The sequence below is a fragment of the Emys orbicularis genome, chromosome 16, assembly GCF_028017835.1.
Source record: "Emys orbicularis isolate rEmyOrb1 chromosome 16, rEmyOrb1.hap1, whole genome shotgun sequence".
In the NCBI taxonomy this organism is placed as follows: domain Eukaryota; kingdom Metazoa; phylum Chordata; order Testudines; family Emydidae; genus Emys; species Emys orbicularis.
The window spans coordinates 31080473-31098202 of NC_088698.1; the positions used below are offsets into that span (position 1 = coordinate 31080473).

The 17730-nt window shown below is 48.5% G+C and overlaps 1 protein-coding gene across 1 annotated transcript in view; it reads left to right on the top strand.

Moving 5' to 3' along the window:
* Positions 1-17730, top strand: part of MYO18B (myosin XVIIIB) — a 186471-nt gene that overhangs the window by 13497 nt on the left and 155244 nt on the right. The window contains exons 9-10 of the mRNA XM_065417569.1: positions 2391-2491; positions 6417-6480. Of these exons, the coding sequence (XP_065273641.1) occupies positions 2391-2491; positions 6417-6480 (165 nt within the window). The remainder of the gene's footprint in view (positions 1-2390; positions 2492-6416; positions 6481-17730) is intronic.

Here is a 17730-nt window from a genome sequence, read left to right on the forward strand (position 1 = left end):
GGTAAAGGGGAATGCAAGTGCTGCCCAGTAAAGAATCTCTATAAAACTTCTCCCTTCCTTGGCGTCTAATGGGGTGTGAGAATTCTGGGGTCTATTGCATGGCAGGTCGGTCGTCAGCTGCCTTCCACGCAGACCCCTTCACTCCATGGTTGGTTCAGTCATCATCCGACTGAGTCCTTGCAGAGCACTCTTCTAGTGTCAGCTGTTTAACCCTAGCAACCCCTGCAAGGCGGGTCAGCATTGTCTGGAGACCAAGGCAGAGGGGAGCAGCTTGCCCAAGGCCACTGGGGCCATGGTTAGAACTCAAGTCCCTGCTTTGAGTCCAGTGCCCGGTGCCAGGCGACGCCAAGGGAGTGTTGCCAGACCCGGTTAACAAACCAGAATGTGTTTGCATTGTCCTGCGGAATACGAACTCCGGAGAAAATAAGTTGATATAAAATGGATCTGAACGCAAGGCCACCCTTGCCACGAGGAACATCCTGGTGGAACATTCAGTAAATAGGCAACAAGTAACATCCGCACCGGCTGTCCGGGGCTCTGGATTCTCTGCTGCTCTGAGACAAACCAAAGCGCCTCAGAACCTGGGGGAGGCCTGAGCTCTGACTGGCAGCTGGTTTCTGTGTATTTAATGGAAACTGCCTCTACCTATTTGCTGCCAGGAGGGACAGCGATGGTAGCTGCAGCCCTGCATGTGTCCCCAGTCTCTCATCTGTCCAGCATTAGACTTAGGTCATCCAAGCTAAGCAGGAGCTTTTATAGTGACGCCGCTGGGCTCCACAGCAGCCAGTAACCAGCCACCTCGTCTTGGGGAGACAAGCAGAATGGGGCTGGTGTGAAATATGCATAAGTAAATCTATAATTTGGCATTTAATTAGCAGCACCGTACATGTTGGCCATGAAATTAAACAGAAGCCTCTCTGCTTTCATTATCAGCACAGCTAAGGGAAGCAAAGCTCTGCCCTGCCCTTGCTCTCAGGAGCTGAGCTACTTGGGTGGGAATCCCAGGGACCAAGAATCGAGCAGCATAGATATACTTCCTGCATGTCACTGGCACATGCTGCCTACTGCTCTGGCCTGCCTCGGAGCTAGCAGACCTGCCTTGGGGCTGGAACAGTCCCCTGAGTGCATTAGCTGGGCCTCTCTGCTGAGCAGCAAAACGGGAACCAGCCCTGCAGCTGCCTGGGGAGGGGCAGACTAGAAGAGACACCCCTGGTGCAGCTCAAGGCTGACTTTGGCTCTCTCGCTATTTCCATTTCTAATGCTCCCTGAAATCCGCTGCATCAATTCTTCTTCTTCCAAGATTAAGTTCCCTGAATCCCTGCATTTGAAAGAGGCCAGCTATGGTGTGCTCGGAGAGACGCTCCAGGCAACGGAGGCGTTTCTGTCTTTCTTTTCCCTTCCACTCACCAAGGCGTCCCATGTAGCAGCATAACCCCCCTTGGCTTCCTGCTTGTACAGGTCAGATTGCCAGGGCGAACCGTGGATGGGTCGGGAAGTTAACGGCACAGTGGAGCAGGCTGTTCCCAGCACATAGGGGAGAGCAGCAAGGGGGGTCCCCGGTTTCCAAGAGCGAGTCTTTGTAGTAAGCAGTGATGGTGAAGCTGCCAGGCTCCACCCCCTCTCTGCTGGCAGGATTGGCTTAGCTTGGCTCAGCACTGAATGTGCGGTGAGGTGTGTCTGAGCCATCTGAACATGCGCCGCTATATGGCACTGCATAGCGGATAATCACCTGCAGCTCTAGGGGGAACCATCACAAGAATCGGCTCTTTGCAGTAGGTTGGCGCTTCAGCTGCCGGCTGCAAAGGCAGGGGCACTGAGCCATAACAAATAATAAAGATCAAAGAGTTTGGTTCAGGCTCATTTCCAGTCCGGGAATGGTTTGCCTGTCCCTGGGATACAAAGGAAAGAATCATTTGAGAGTGGTCATTAGCGTTTTCAACAGCGTCTAGGTGATGTAAAGCCCAAGTTCCATTGAAAGTCCCTTACATGCTGTTGAAAGTTTTACCCCTTCATGCCTTGGGCTAAATCCTCCTCTCAGTTACACCACTTACTTCGCAGGGGTGCTGGGCTGGTGTAACCCAGAGAAAAGTTTGGTCTCTCAAATAATCCATTTTCAAAAGCTTTAACCTTTTGTCCACATCCAAAATATGTAAAAAATCCAGGTGGCATCGTCCTATCCCCAGGTCTGTGGGTCTGGCTCACTCCTCGGTGACTCTGCTCTGGCCAGTGATGGGCGTTTGGCGTAAAGAACCCCTCCCGTCACAACGTACGATGGTCATTTGGCTATTCCCAGCCAGTCTGGGTTTCACAGCCTCTGCGCTCAGCTGCCCCTGGGCGGGGATTGCAGGCTGGGGAGTGGGTGCTGAGTTTCTCTTTCTTTCCTCTGCCAGACGATGCTGTTGGAAAGGGTCCGTGTCGCACAGCAACCAGAAGGAGAGAGCAACTTCAGTGTCTTTTCTCAGATGCTGGCAGGCCTGGACATGGCTCACAGGTATAGCTGAGGCCGTATGTGTGGGATGAAATCCGGTGTGTCTGTGTGCGATAGCTTTCCGCCATGCCCTCGTGGCTAGATGCCGTGGTGATGGGGCCACTAGAAGTGACGCATCCAGCACAGAGTGGTCTAACAAGATTGGGTGAGGGAGTGTGACGTGTTAATATCTCCCCTCCCCGGGGGACAGGTTCATGAAGACAGACCAAGGGACAGCAATGGGACCGACCTCAGCAAGGTCATCGCAGGCAGCCGGGGAGATTGAGGTTTGATTTTAGGACAAACTTTCTAGTTCTCAGGGTAGCCAAGCTCTGGAACGGGCTTCCAAAGGAGGTGGTGGAATCCCCATTACTGGAGGTTTTTAAGAACAGGTTGGACAAATCCCTGCCAGGGATGGGCTAGATAATACTTGGTCCTGCCTCAGTGCAGGCGATTGGACTAGATGACCTCTCGAGGTCCTCTCTAGCCCCACATTTCTTTGATCCTGTGTGCCCCCAAGTGAGTTCCTGGACGAGCTTTGCTGAGGACGGGATTGATCATGAACCCAGAGGAATGCATGGGAGCCTCCAGAGAATGCGCAGCAGTATAGTGAGGTGTGAGGAGGAGGCAGCGATGGGTGGGAGGGGACAGCAGGCAAGGAACGGGCTAGTTAATTCTTGCATTGGAGGGGACTGTTGGGAGGGATACTGGGATCTGTGCAGAGGCTTCCAGGTGAGAAATGGAGCCTGTGAGAAACACATATGGACTATGAGGGACTCTAGCAATCTCTCTCCTGTCTGTTTCTGTTTGTGCTGAGAGCTATTGGTCTCTCTGGCTGGGTTACCTGTCAGGGAAAGATGTGCCTCTCTGAGTAAATAGGCTCTGTTAGCACTTCCTGGCAAATAGTCCCTATTATGTGGTGGAAAGCACCAGCCAAGGGACGTCAGGGTCTTGGAGCTGCTTTGTTGCTATGTCTTGTGCGGGGTAATAAACCTGCACAAGAGAGGCACTGCTGGAGGAGACCCTGGGCTGGGGTCCTGTCAGGGCTGAGGCCTGCTAGCTCCACAAGCCGCGCTGGGGCCCAGAGGTCAGACTAACCAGAAGGGCTCTCTCTCTCCACACTGGCAGCTGAATCCTAATGAATAGGGTGGCTTCTTTGCCATTGTGGGGCAGAGGCGTGTTTGTTCAGCTCTCTCTTACAGTCAGTCCCTTTCCAGAGAGAGGAATGAAAAGCAGTTCTTTCCTCCCAACTCCTGCAGGAATATTGCACACGTTGAGTCCAGGAGCCATTCCTCAGGGAATGCCCGGAAAATCCTTCCACGGCTGTGGGATACAGAGGCCGAACTCATGTTCTCTAACCAGTAGCTGCCGATTTAGTAACAATGTACAGAAGTTATGATTTTGCAATATAGGTTGCACAGGCAAATAGCAGGTCAGGAGGAGATCTTCACTGTATAGGTCCATTTAGACTCTTCTAGCCAATTGTGCATGCCACTCTGATTACACCCAGAGAATGGTCTTCAGGTATAAGTTTTTAAAAAAGGCTACAAACCACAAAATTTCAGTGTGCTGGTCACTTGGGTCACCCCTTGTGGAGGTACAGTACTGTCTGCGAATATAACCTCACCACTGCAGACCTCAGCACACAATAGATTGAGATCTTCCACCCGATCAGTATTTCATACAGCACATTTCCCCTCACTTGCTCCTCTGACGTTCATTAATAGTCAGCTGTACCATGACCCAGTGCCTTCGAATGTATCAGTTCTTGGCTGGATGACGGGCACTGCGGTTTCCATGTCCCTTTATTATTACAAAGGGTCCATTTCAATACCGGATGTATCCCCCGCATAGAAGGGTGGATACATTAGACCCTTCAGCAGCTAGACGTGATGAGGTTTCAGCAGGGAGCTGTGTGTGTGTGTGGAGAGAGATGCTAGACAAAAGTGACGCACTTAGAAATATGGGTCAAAGAAGTGTTACACCAGTGAGAGAGATTCTCCTCTTGTGTACACGGGTGTAAATCAAGCGTATCGCCATCTAGGTCGATAGGCGCATCCAGGGCACAAAATGTGTATAGGCTTCAGAAGAGAGGCCACCGATTCTGAGATGTTTCTCCTCAGTCACAGAGCTGCTACTGGACACGGTTGGCCAATCTGCGCAGCTTTCTATTAGATAACTGTTAGACCATTGGGATCTGCTTCCAGGCTCCCCTCTCTTCCCCCCCCTCATTTATACTCAAGAGCTGCTTTGTGAATAGTGTGGTCCAGTTCTCTGTGATGAGGGCTGAATACAGAACAAAGACACTTGGATCGTATGGTGCAGATCATCCAGGGGGCCTTGCATTAAGCACAATGTTTCTGTGCTGATAAAGAAGGTGAAAAAAAAATCAGTCGGGCAGAGGCTTTGTTCTAAAGGTCTTTGGACAGGACTGCCCTTGACAAGGCTATTGTTAGAGATAGATGTATTGTTATGGGCTAATAAGGGAGACTTTAAACAAGAGATGTAGGATCAGACAAATCAACATGATATTGTCAGGGGATGTGAATTAGGCTCTGGAACTGTACTGAGGGACTCTGATTTCCCCAGCAGAGGGAGCAGAATAGCTATGAAATGATTTCCCCGCACAGAATTTGGTTTTAGTTTTGGCCTGTTTGTTAATCTGTTGTCTGATAGAATGAGATTGGACAGCAAAGACACATAAGCACCAGAAACCAGGGCACTGTATTATAGGGAGTTTGTTTCGGGTGTCATCTTAGGGGAAGTGGGCAAACGTCAAAGGTTCCAGGGTGTGGAGTGATCACTTTCAGAGACTCGAGTGTGGAACTGGGCGAGAAATCTTCAGAGAACAGGGTCGGGCAGGAGACTTCTGGCGCTTTTGCATCTTGGCTAAAACCAGGATTGAGCGAATCAGAAGAAAATGAAAAATAATTCCAAAAAATTCAGTTAACAGTTTAACACACACACAAATAATTGAGTTCTGGATGCCAGTTTGGGTCACTTTTCATTTTATATGAATGATTTCAACTCCCACCTAACAACTCTGGGCTGCATCCGACCCAAGTTAATTCGCCCCCTACTACAGAAATAGTCCCATTGACTGTTAACTCCACGGGCACGGCCATTTCCCCTTGTACCTGCAGCGGTCTATACACACCAGTGGCACTATACAAGTAACGAATACCCTTGAACCCAGGAGGCCAACATGAGCTCTGTTTGTCTGAGTTGGCCCATGAGCTTCCTGGAATTCCCCATCTCCCTTTCACAGAACCATGTGGGCACCCTGGTTCGTATCTGCAAAGCTGGGTTGTGACTGCGACCCTGACCCTGTGCGATACCGTACAGCATGGTAGTGAATTCACACTACAACAGAATAGCTCACCAGGGTGTGAATTGTATTGTGGTGTTGGTAACTGTAGGACTGGAGGTATAAACCCGTTCATGGCTAGGAGCCTTTATTAATCACCTCCCCTCCAAACCCAATGAGTTACTTATCAAAGGGAGGGAAAGGAAGTGCCAAGGACATTTGTACGTCTTGTGCATGCAGCATGGGACTGCAAGAGGGGAACTAGCACTCAGAAATCAGAAAACACAGATGGGAATTGGAGAGAATCTGCTTTGGTGAAAGGAGTTGAAACTTCTGGCCAGTGAAGGCCTTTCTAGAGTGAAGTTTACAATACTCCTTTGGGCTTGATGATCTCGAAAGGGGCACAGAGAAGCATTTCCAATAGCATGAGCCTTTAGGAAACACACCTGAAAACATGAGTTTAATATGTCCACCTCCCTCGAGAGCGACATGCTCTCTCTCTCTCAGCTTTGAACACTACTCAGTGCTGTTGCATTGGGTAACGTTTTCATGCACCAAATCCTGCTCCCTCTGGAGGGCAATAAGACCTATCAGGTAGCACTGAGGTGTGGTTTAATTTTCATTCTTCATAACTGCTTTCAGGACGATGCTGCATTTGCACCAGACAGCTGAGAGCAACTCCTTTGGAATCGGGCCGTGTTCGAAGGTAGGGCTATACAAACCAGTTGCATTACCTCCTGCTTTGCCTGTATTGCTTTTCCCTGCACTGTTCTGCATAGCATTGTCTGGTGTGCATGGCTTTGTTCTTACACACCAGGTGACAAGAGCGTTGTTCCTAGGAGTGAACCTTTCAAATGGCACTTCCCCTGGTTTTAGAAATATGCTGCAGATGGAGAATTTGTGAGCTATGCATTAACAGAGGAATACCCCTCAGACCAAATTACCAGCACAGCCGAGATAAACTCTTCCCACGTACTGTCATGGAGGTCTAGACAGGAAATTTAGGGGTCATCGTGTGATGTATGGAATGCACAGACCCTGAACTTTCCTGAGACATTTTGAACCTAATGTGGCTCTGGAGTAGGACTGGCTGGAAAACAAGAATTTGGTTTTGTGAAAAATGTTTGAAGTTTCCACATTTGTTTTTGTTCCACGTTCGTATAAAAACTAGAGCTTGTGAAAAACCAGAGAGTGAGTGCTCCTGCTTCAGAGTTGGGACTTTCGCTGTCTCTCTCACATCCCAGGGGAGTACCCTCAAGGCTACTGGCCATTCTCTCTCTCTCTCTCTCTCTGACCAGAAATATCCTGAACCTGAGAAACCTCCCCAGTGACATTTTCATTGACAATGACACTTTTCCATGGCAAGTTTCATTTTTAATGACTCAACATTTTCTGATGAAAAGACATTTCATTGAAAAATTCGGACCGGCTCTACTTCTCAATTTCAGAGTTAGGGTGCAGGGGTCTGAACCAAATCCTGGGATCAAAAAAGCTCTATTATTTGCACAGCTCCTCCTTCCTTGACTGGACAGTTCATCTCAGGATGGATGGACGGTACATTTTCTCTAAAATACAGCTGTCTCTCCTGGGAGGCTCAAGAACAAGCGCCTTCATCACACCCACTGGCTCCCAATTCGGATGGACTTTGCATTTCTTCTCAGTGTTGGATGGCAAAGTGGGTGGTGTGTCATTAGCTCGGGGCACACAGGAGGGCAGGCGAGGAGCCAGGGAGTGCGTCAGAAGGAACTGAGTTTATTTGTCAACTAGTGTGGAAATGGTTTTCTGGACTGCAAGATCCAATCTCTTCATACCGCTCTGTGGGGAGAGAGAGGGGTGACTATGGAGTCTCCAGTGGCCTGATTCGCTCCTGGCCTGTCCCAGACCCATACGATGACACCAGAACATCGACTCCCACCTCTGACCAGCCAGTGGTGCCAGCCTCCATCACCCACTTGGTACATTTCCCAACAGGCACCTTTGTGGTTGCTTCTATGTGGCCCCTCGCACTTCGGAGGAGCTTCCCATAATCCCCTGCTAAGCTACCTCCTCCTCCTCGTTCAAATCCCCCCGTAAAACTCTCCTTTGCCAGGCTGTCTACAAAAAACCCGACAATGGCTAGCCCCGGGTGTGCTGAGAGCACTGGGTATCATGCTGATGGCTACTGTGTCATTGGTTCTGAGTGCTCCCCAGCGGTAGCTTATCTATCGTCTCTTCTCTGGTGAGCTCCTTGGGACAGGACCATCTGTTCACTCTGTCTGGACAGCACCTGGTCCTTGGCTAGGGCTCTTAGCCGCTCTGGTAGTCTCAATAGTAAATACTAGCAATAATAGCCGTAGTAATGCAGTGTGCCGTGGCATCTGGCTTGCAGTGATTGGGACCCCCCAGTCTGGAGCTGTCCCCTTGATCCTAGCACACACTGACTTTGACACACACTTCTTGCTTTGGCTCCCAGCGCTAGATACTGCAATAGGATCCAGAACGGCCTTGTATTGTGCTGGGTTATGCTGAGCTCTGGTGGGGGGGTGGGGGATGAGGCTGTGCTGTGCAGTGGGACCCAGTGCAAGTGAAGGAGCTGAAATTCCTCAGCGCAGCTTTACAGTGGGTACCTGAGAGGCGCTGCTAGCTGATCTGAGGGAGGGCTGGTGAAGGGAAGCAGAGTTAGCAGACAGAGACGGGGCGATTGTGGGCCACTGGTTTCTTGGTGTCTGTAGTGGAGCAGTCTAGCACCCTGCTGGATTAGAGTTTGTTTCAACCTTGTGTTTCAAAATTCAGCACTCACTGCGGCACCTTTAAGGAAACATGTCTGCCTCTGTTGTCCCTGATTCCGTGAAATCAGACAGAATGTACTGTTCTGTCTGTGTGAATAATTCCTGATAGTTCCGTGCGATAGTAGTTCTCAGATGGGTGAGATCAGGCTTTGGAGAACATCAGAATCATATTTTTAGGGGCTATAACTACACTTGGTTTTCATCATCTGATCCTTATTAGTTTTAGCTGTTTGCGGGGATTAGGCATTTTACCAATGCACCAAAGCACTGGCATGAATCACAGCAATTTACAGTTGTATCAGCTTTTGGTACAATTCAATTTTCAGTCTTCATTATGTAGCTGTTAATCAAATCCCAGGGCCAGACAAATTAGCTGCTCTGTAATTGATCCCTTGGCCACAGGCGGGGTGGAGTTTCCAGGTTTGGCAGGGCATGGCCTGTTACTGATCACTGCTAATGCACCAGGCAATGAGCTCAGTTTTCACAGTCTCACCAAAGGGTTAAAATGGAAGCTGCCTATTTCCCAGTGTAATGACCTTCTTTCATCATGCCTTCCTCCTGTTCTGGAGTGCCCAGGTTTGGATACAATTGCAGATATCCTCCCTGTGGACAATTCCTGTCAATAGCGCTGCTGGCCCATTTTTTCCAGCCCCACGGTGCATTACATGGCAGATGTGAGTGACGGGCCAGTTCTGCAGGTGCACTGTATCTTTGGCAGCAGTGGGTGGGGAGGGCTGGATCCACCTGCATTTGTGACTCTGAAATTGACAAAAATAACAGGAGTACTTGTGGCACCTTTGCAGATACAGACTAACACGGCTGCTACTCTGAAACCTGAAATTGACAAGGAAAGGACGCAGGGTTGGGGTATTTCTTTTCTCCTTTCTTCGTTGTTGCTCTGCTGCCCATGGGATTAAATAGGAATTCAGGCTGCGATCTCTGAGATGCTGCACCAGGCAAAGGGCTTCTTGAGTTACATTTTAGTTGACGCCTGTGTCAGAAAACTGATATATGATGCTCTTCACTGTGCTAGCTGAAGTCTTTCAGTACAAAGTGGAGGATTTTTTATTCCTTTCTCCCACTCACTGATCTCTCTAGGCTTCACTTCTTCCTCCCCAGCACTGTTAATGTGGCGAATATAAGAAGGAAAGTGACCTAATTAACAGTCAGTATAGAAAAATGAAAATGGCGCATATTTAAGCCAGCCTGTTAATGTTGCCTCAATTCCATCAATGTCCTCTTCAGCGTGCACATTTCGTTAGTCTTAGCAAATCAGCAAAGTGAAAAGAATTAAAATGCAAGGAGTCTCCCTGGCAGGATTCCGACAATCTCTGGGCAATGCAACCGCGGAGTCTGTTGGCTCCTTCAGAGCTCTAATGAGCCTCTCTGCCAGTTTGTGCTATCTGGGACATTCAGTCTGGGGATTAGTGGCTTGCTGGACTGCAGCGGCATTTGCAGATGCCTTGTGGTCTGTGGTGTCAGTGCCTGTTTGAGAGCTTTTATCTGCAGATTGCTGACATGCTGCCCACCATGCAGTGGGAACTCGTGCACTGCAGAATGGGTTTTCTAATCTCTGACCCATTCCAGGTGCATGGGTGCAGGGGTCTGCGATCGCCGATAACTGGCAAATGTGGCAAGATAAACAGAAATGCACGTCCTCTCCATCAGTCGGGAAGCTTTCCCTACATCGCAAAAGGCCCTTTTTAAGCCAAATTCAGATGTTAGGCTTAGATTGGGCTGCAGGAGCATCCACTGCCTAGCACCACCAGATGGCCCGTGTGATCTCTGGTTGGGTTTGGAGCTGGATCTGTTCCTGAAACAATATCACCTTGTTCTACTCAGACCGCTCCCTGAGGCCTCTTCCAGCTGCTCAGCTCCTGGGTGCATAAAGAGTTAACAAGAGTGCCCAGGGGAGTGGAAAAGAAATTAACAGGAAAGTCACAACAGCCATTTCCCCAGGCAGTTCCTGTTCCTTTCACAGGGGTTGAGCCACCAATACAAAGGCATGACTCAGACAGAGCAGTGACTTCCTAGGTACCAAGGGCTTCCAGATTTCCAGCGGTCACCCCAGTGGTTGGATTTGCTGGGTTGTGCTTGGCAATGGGGCATGCTGTGAGAGAGCTGGTTTCCTAATGTGGATGAAGCAAAGCCCAGCTGCATTTCTGGCTAGTGTTACAAGACTGTATGTACAAGCCTGGGCATATATTGTGCCTCCTCTTCAGATTAGGGCGGTTGTGGAGGAGAAGCAGACGGGACGTCTCCCTCAGTGATGCTTCGTATTTCTCTCTGTGGTGGCTGTGAATACTGCCGGGGGGTATCAAGTAAACAACATGGATTTATGCTGATTGCATACTACGTGTGGCAGACCCAGGGGCTAATAATAAAAAGGAAAAACCTTCACACCCACCCCTAGCAATCGAGGGCGGGGCAGGGTTATTTTTAGATTCTGCAGCAGAGTGAGCTGAAAACAAATTGCGCCATTCTAGACAGTGCAGCTTTATGGTAGTGACGCAGTTGTTAGGGTTGGAAAGACACTTCCATTATAAGCTGTTATGCCAGGCATGTACCCTTTGGCCTGAAATCTTTCATGCTTGTTCTCAATGTAAAGTTGGCTGTTTCTTTGGGAAAGATCCATTAGGCTGGTCAAGAGATTGGAATTGGGCACCAATTAGTGCTGGTTGATTTATTGTGTGTTGTGATCAGTTTCCAAAATATTTGCTAAAACAAGGGACTAGCTCCCTGGCTGCCAGTTCCTGCTGAGATTATAGCTATGTGTATATGTGTGGGGTATAGGTACGTATCCATCTACATCGTACCGCTATGTGTTTATTAAATATATCTGTGACAATCCCTTTCCACCAGCATATTCTCCTGTCCCTGGGATTGAACTGCAGTGACATTCAAAACACAGCGAAGCTTTTGCTGTGCTCTTGAGGTGCAGACGGAGAGAGACTAATGTGTGAAATTGAAACATGGAACTAGAACCATACAGCATGCATGAGGCACCATGTTACTTATCAGAGAGTCCTGCAGAAACTGCAGCTCAGGGGAGGAAGCCCAGCAAGTATTCACAAGCTATCCCTTGGGACTAAGAATCAAATACCCCATGAAGTCAGGAGGAATCAGAGCTGTAGCCTACGATTGGGTTCGCTCTGAGCCGGCTGAAGGCTGGTTGTAAACCTTTCCCTACATGACTCTATCCTGAATCAATAAGGTGGGTTTATTAAGTGAATGTAAAGATTGGCTAAGTCCCTAGGGCTTGTTTCTGGCTTGCCTGGTTTTGACTCCTGCGTCCCAACCTGTTCTAATTCAAAGCTCACAGCAAACCCGAACTTCACCCCAACCCCTGCAAAGTTACAGTGCAGCTCCATGGACGAGTGATGAGAACTGATATAAACAAAATGAGATCGGCTGCACATGGTCATATGGCATTAAGCACTCAGGGAACTTTGCATTTTCTCCAGGTAAAGCCCCCTAAAGTTAGCCTCTTCACTGCAGTTCCTTGCTGATTCCCTGGCCTCTGTGATGGAGCGGTGTCCATTGCAAGCCGAGTAGGGCTGCTTAGAAATTTTCAGATGAAGCAGAGTTTTGTCAACAAATGCCAATTTGTCAAACCCAAAATGTTTTGTGAAAACAGTTTGGGGAATTTTCATTGAATTGCAGGTAGAGGGTGGCAGAGCCCTGTCTGCCTGGTTCCCTGCCAGCTTGGCTGGCGGGCTGCTGGACACCCCAGGGTTTCGAGTTTCAGGGCTCTGGGGTAGCCTGCTGTGCAAACTGAGTGTCGCTTTCAGCAGCTGGGGGCTTGGGGAACATATTTTGTTTCAGAATCACCGTGCGTTGGTGTTTCTGAAACTTTATTTCTTTTGAAGTTCTGGTTTGTGGGAAATTTGGAAAAATTTGGTTTTGTTCTGAAACCAAATGTCAAACTATTGAAATGTCCCGGGAACCAGAAATGCTGCCGTTGGCCAGCTGGACTGGTGCTGTCGGGCTGTAACACTGCCTGGGCTCACAGCTGCTTTAGAAAGCACAGCCAATGCAAGGGCAACCAAGCAAGCCAGCCTGAGGGGTTGTGTTGACCTATGTTCTGTGGGAGAAGGAGCCCAGGAAAATGTCACCTGTATAGAGGGCACTTAGTTTCACGGCGGCTTTCACAAAGTAAAATCACTTTGAATCAACGTCCACTCACTGGCTGCAGAGGAGCACTTCACAGCATGGCACAGATCCATTTTTTTTTATGGCCAAGGTATAAACCCCTAGAAAAAAAGGGATTCGCTTCTGACGAGCCCAGCGCTGGCCATGCCCATGAAGCCACTCTAAGGAGTGAGAAGAACCAGAGCTGATTGATTTTGCTTTTGTTTCTCTGAGCCGGCGAGGAACGCTGCCTGTTTGCAGAGCCTGCTGCTCTCGCAGAGCATGCAGGGCTTATTAAGTGACTGAGCTGAGCGGGGAATGAGGGGAAGGTCCTCTAAGTTTCTTGCCTATTGAGAATAAATCATTCAGCCATAGTAACTGGGAGAGGAAACCCCAGCTGTGCCACCGCACCAAAGGATGGGATGAGTTGCCACGTGCAGTATTGCAACATGCTGTGCTAAACTCTGCAGATTGAAAGAGAAATGAGGCATCAGGTATTCCAGAGGCATTGACTTGCATCAAACCCTGGAGATTGAGTCTGTTTCTGAAAACCATGGTTGGGTTTAAGGGAAATGACACGACAGTACAGGAATCTCGTAATAAAACAAACAAAGTCCATTTTAAAAAACCACCAACCGCTCCCTGCCACTCCCCTTTTTCTAACTAAAGCATTTACTGCAGTTTATAGTCTGTACAATGAGAAAGCCAATGGCCAAGATTCCCAAAAGTGACTGGTGATTTGGGGTATCTCCGTTTTTGAATGGCCAGTCTGAGACACCTTTCAGTGGGCCTGATTTTCAGGGGGTGGGTGCGTAGCGCGTTTTGAAAATCAGGCCCCTTTAATGTCTCAAAGAGGGTCTCCACAATCACCGATGGCTTTGGAAAATCTTGGCGAACCTGCTGGCTGATCATCACAGAGCCACGTCGCCATAAAAGCTGCAGCGCTTTAAAGGCCGCATCTAGAGCACTGAAGAATTTTGCCCATTTTGTATCATCATTTGAATGATGGTCACCTCCCAAGTGTTACTTTGCATGGAATTTGCAGGGATATGGCTAGTCTCATAAAGCTCACATGTGAATATTCACATGTCGGAAGCAAAGCCAGTGTCACTGGAACTTGGATTAATTTAACTTGAAACTAATTTAACCCACAGAATGATTCACACAAGTGGTTCCACGTGTGCTTGAATTATTGTTCATCCTGCTGTGTGTTTATACCAGTCCCAGCAATGCTCTTTGCTCAGGTTGTTTTCTCCCACAGTAATTTGTCTATTTCATATTCTCCCTCTGCTTTCAAGGCCTTGTTCCTTCTCCTCCTACCAGCTCCTTTGTCATGTCATGGATTTCTCTCTAGCCAAGACAGCCCAGCTCCAAACACGTGTTTGGAAAAACTGCAGACCTTAAATGGGTTTTCTCATCAGTAGCCTTATCCTAGGCAATAGCAGCAGCAAAGACCCATTAGATCACACAGTCTATCCACTGCCAAGGCAGCGGCGCTCCCTGTAGACACTCCCAAGTGTTTTGTTTTGCCTCAGGGCTGCATGTGTCTGGATCGAAAATCCTCTTTAAAAGGAAAAGTTCTGTGACATCACAAGCATCTGCATGACTCGCCCAGGAGTGGGGTTTTTTTTGTAACAAGAGAGAGGCACCAGCCAAATTCCTGGTGGTTTCAGCAGAGTTGCACTGGGATGAACTTGGCCTGACAGTCCAGAGTAAAGAAGAGTTCAGGAACTTAATAAAGCCGGGAGCAAAGGAGGATTGCGACCAGCTGTGGGATGGTGGCAGCAAGGAGAAATCTGCTCTCCTGCCTTTCTCTGGGGTTTGACATGAGACAGACAGCCAATGGCTATGCTCCCAGGATTTCCTTGTGGGGGCGGGCGGGAGTGGAGAATGATATTTACAGTGCCATGGGAAGCTTTTTGGGGGCTGATACAATGGAATTAATACACTGATGTGTAAGCTGCGGATGCCCGTAGCAGGCGCTTTCTAGTAGATCATCATATAGAAATAAAGGAAGCTCACAGAAGTTTTCCTGGTTAGCGTCTGTGACTGCATATGCAAGCTGCTATCCTTCCCATTGCCTGCTCCCCTGCTGCCGGCAGCCTGCCTTTGTGCTTTGAACCCCTGCAGCGGAGGAAGCAGGAGCTTAGTGCCTTCAATGAGAGCTTCTTGACACCTTTTGCCCTCGGTGTCTAGTCCTGATGCTGCTGCCCTTGCACCAGTGGGACACTACTGCAGCAAAATACTCCTCCAGGTGAGTAAAGGAGGCAGAACTGGGCCCTTCATTAGCTGTGGATCTGAGCCAATAGCCAGCAGTTTGCAGCACTAGGGAGTTTGAAGTCCAGATCATCATTCGTGATTAGTCTCACTGGGGTGGCAGCGAAAGGCACCAGCCAGGATCAGAGCCCATTGGGCTGCGTGCTGCACAAACAGGCAGCCTCAGCCCTGGTGATTATTGGGGCTTGGGCTCATCTCGCCCGTTAACAGAATTCACTCCTGCAGCCAAGGCGGAAATGATGAAGAGTTCCAGCCGAAACTGAAGAGGAAGAGCCCTTTGTGGAAGGTCTATTTCTGGCTAGCCCCCAGGGTGACTGGATGGGTGAGGGAGTGATAAGGAGAGATGGAACTTTTCATCTGTAGGTCACTGGTTCAAAGCCATCACCGAACGGTCAGACCAGATTTTCAAAGGTATTTAGGCACCTAAATACTTTGAAAACTCTGGCTCATAGTAATTAGAGGCTGTGAATAAGTGACATCGGCTTGGTGAAGTGACATGAGTCGGTGAGGCTCTGGACATTGTACAAAACACACTCATGCAGTGATCTGTCTGAACCCACCCAGGGGTGCAGCATCTACTGTGGGTGCAGCAGCGGGGCTCAGAGCCTTCATGAGCTGGTGCGGCTAGAGGGGCTACAATCCGTGATAGGCAAGCAAAGGGAGGGGTGATGGCAAAGAGCGACTGCCATGCTGAAAACTTACACAGTTTCGAGGCTCTCCTATGTGGACTTGAGGGCTGAAATGACGTTCTGTGTAGGCCAGCACCCAGGGATGAAATGTGAAGATGGTCCATCTGCTTGCAGTGGGTGTGATGCGTGGAGACAGCAGTGAAATCAGTTCCCCCTGCCCGCTCCGTAGACAGCTCTGCTTACGATGGGCTTAGTCTGATACATTTCCTCTTGCAAAGACTCCTCACCACTGCTCGCGAGGCCGATGCTCTACTTTTCCTTGTCTTGAAAAGAAACAAAGATGACAGTGTGGAGGCTGCTATGGGGGAAAAGATAGCCCAGGCAGCCTTTCTGCTGCTGCAAGGATTGGTGGGATTTAAACCCAGGCCTGCAGGGCTCCCTGGCAATGAACAGCCCCATATGGCCACCCCTGTAACCTGGTCACTCCCTGCGACCCATAATCCACCGAGGTTGCACCACCTTGGGTGATCTGACTGACAGTTGCTTTAGCGATCCCTGATTGGCTCCTTGATCCTATATCAGCTCATGGGGTGGACCAGAAAGTATGTAGGCAATAACATGGTTCCCTAGCTAGCTGCCATGACGGCCCTTCTCTGTTCCTGGAGCTCTGACTTGGATTCTGATCCCTGATCAACCTCTGGAACCTGAGCACAGACCCTGATACCTGGTATTGACCCTCGGCCCAACTCTGACTCCTGTTTTCCCAAAATTTTCCACTTGAAACCCATTTGCCTGCTGCCATTGGAAATGGCCCTTGCAGGGAATCCAGTCCGTGCTTCTCCTGGGTCATTGGGATTTAGTTTTTTGTTGTGGATGGCAGGGGCTGGAGCGTGGCCATTCAGTTGCATGCGAACACTGCCTGCTGCATCCATCGGGGGATCTCACCACCTCATGGGCAAGAAGTGACTAGAGGAGGGGTGGAAGTTGTTCCTGTTTCCCTTCTAAATGGCTTTCTCAGCCTCTGCCGGTCCCTGAGGACTGCATGGCTGACTTCTTGGACGGTGGACAGTCCTGAAGCCAGGGATATAAAATAGGGTTCCCCATACAGCAATGCTGGCCCCGTCGTATGCCGGTGCTCAGATTTTGTGCCATTTTATTATTTTGATCTGGTCCTACGCTGCTAATATTTGGAATGAACTTTCCCTGGAAGTGTGTGTATAGATAGTGTCTCTTCTATTTGTTTCATTTCTGCAAGAAGCCAGCCCACCATTCATTTATATGCTTCTCTAATCTGCATTGGGAACTTACTCACTCAATCTTTCACTGGCAACCAAGATTTATATCCTCAGTAGATTCTATTATTTGGAGAAAGAGCCAGAATAACCTGGTGACGGCGTTAGAATGAGAACAGTCGAACAGTCCCTCCTCCCTGTTCTGGGCATTGAATGCAGCTCACATTGTGCCTCTGTGGCAGTCTCTGTTTTTCATCACAGTGCGGATTTGGGGCACCTGATTTTTTGCCATTCATCACATCAGAAAAATAAAAATATAACTTTCCTTGTGGCTCTGACATTTGTCCATTTCCCAGTTCATGACATATAAAGCTCCTGCTTAGATTTAACTCCTAGAACAGGGGAAAGGAATTCAGGTTTGTTTTATTTGTTAATATCACATCATGGAAATATTACTGACACTAAGATCTACAGGGCAAATAGTATATTGGAAATGAACGGATAAGGATGTAGTTCGGGCTGCTGGGTAGGCTGAAGCAATTTAGCTGACTTAATTTAACAGCAGGCTGGAATATTTGGCAAGAAGAGAGAAGACCGATGGTTAAAGTCCAAATTGCTGTGGCAACGTACAGAATTATATAAATTGTATGAAAATATAAATCAGTTGATTAAATCATTAAATCAGTAACCAACCCTCCTAAATACAGGGTTTAATACAATTACACAAAACATTTAATTAAAATCCGTGACTAATTGTGCATTAAAATGATAATTTTTGTAGCACTGGAATTGGGGACCACATATATTTAACTAATAATAATTGTGTAACTAATCATAATAATTTTCACTTCTCTGCAAATCCCAGTTGCAGATACTGTGCTGAGAAGAGTCAATGATTTTTTTTGTAGATTCAGAGCTT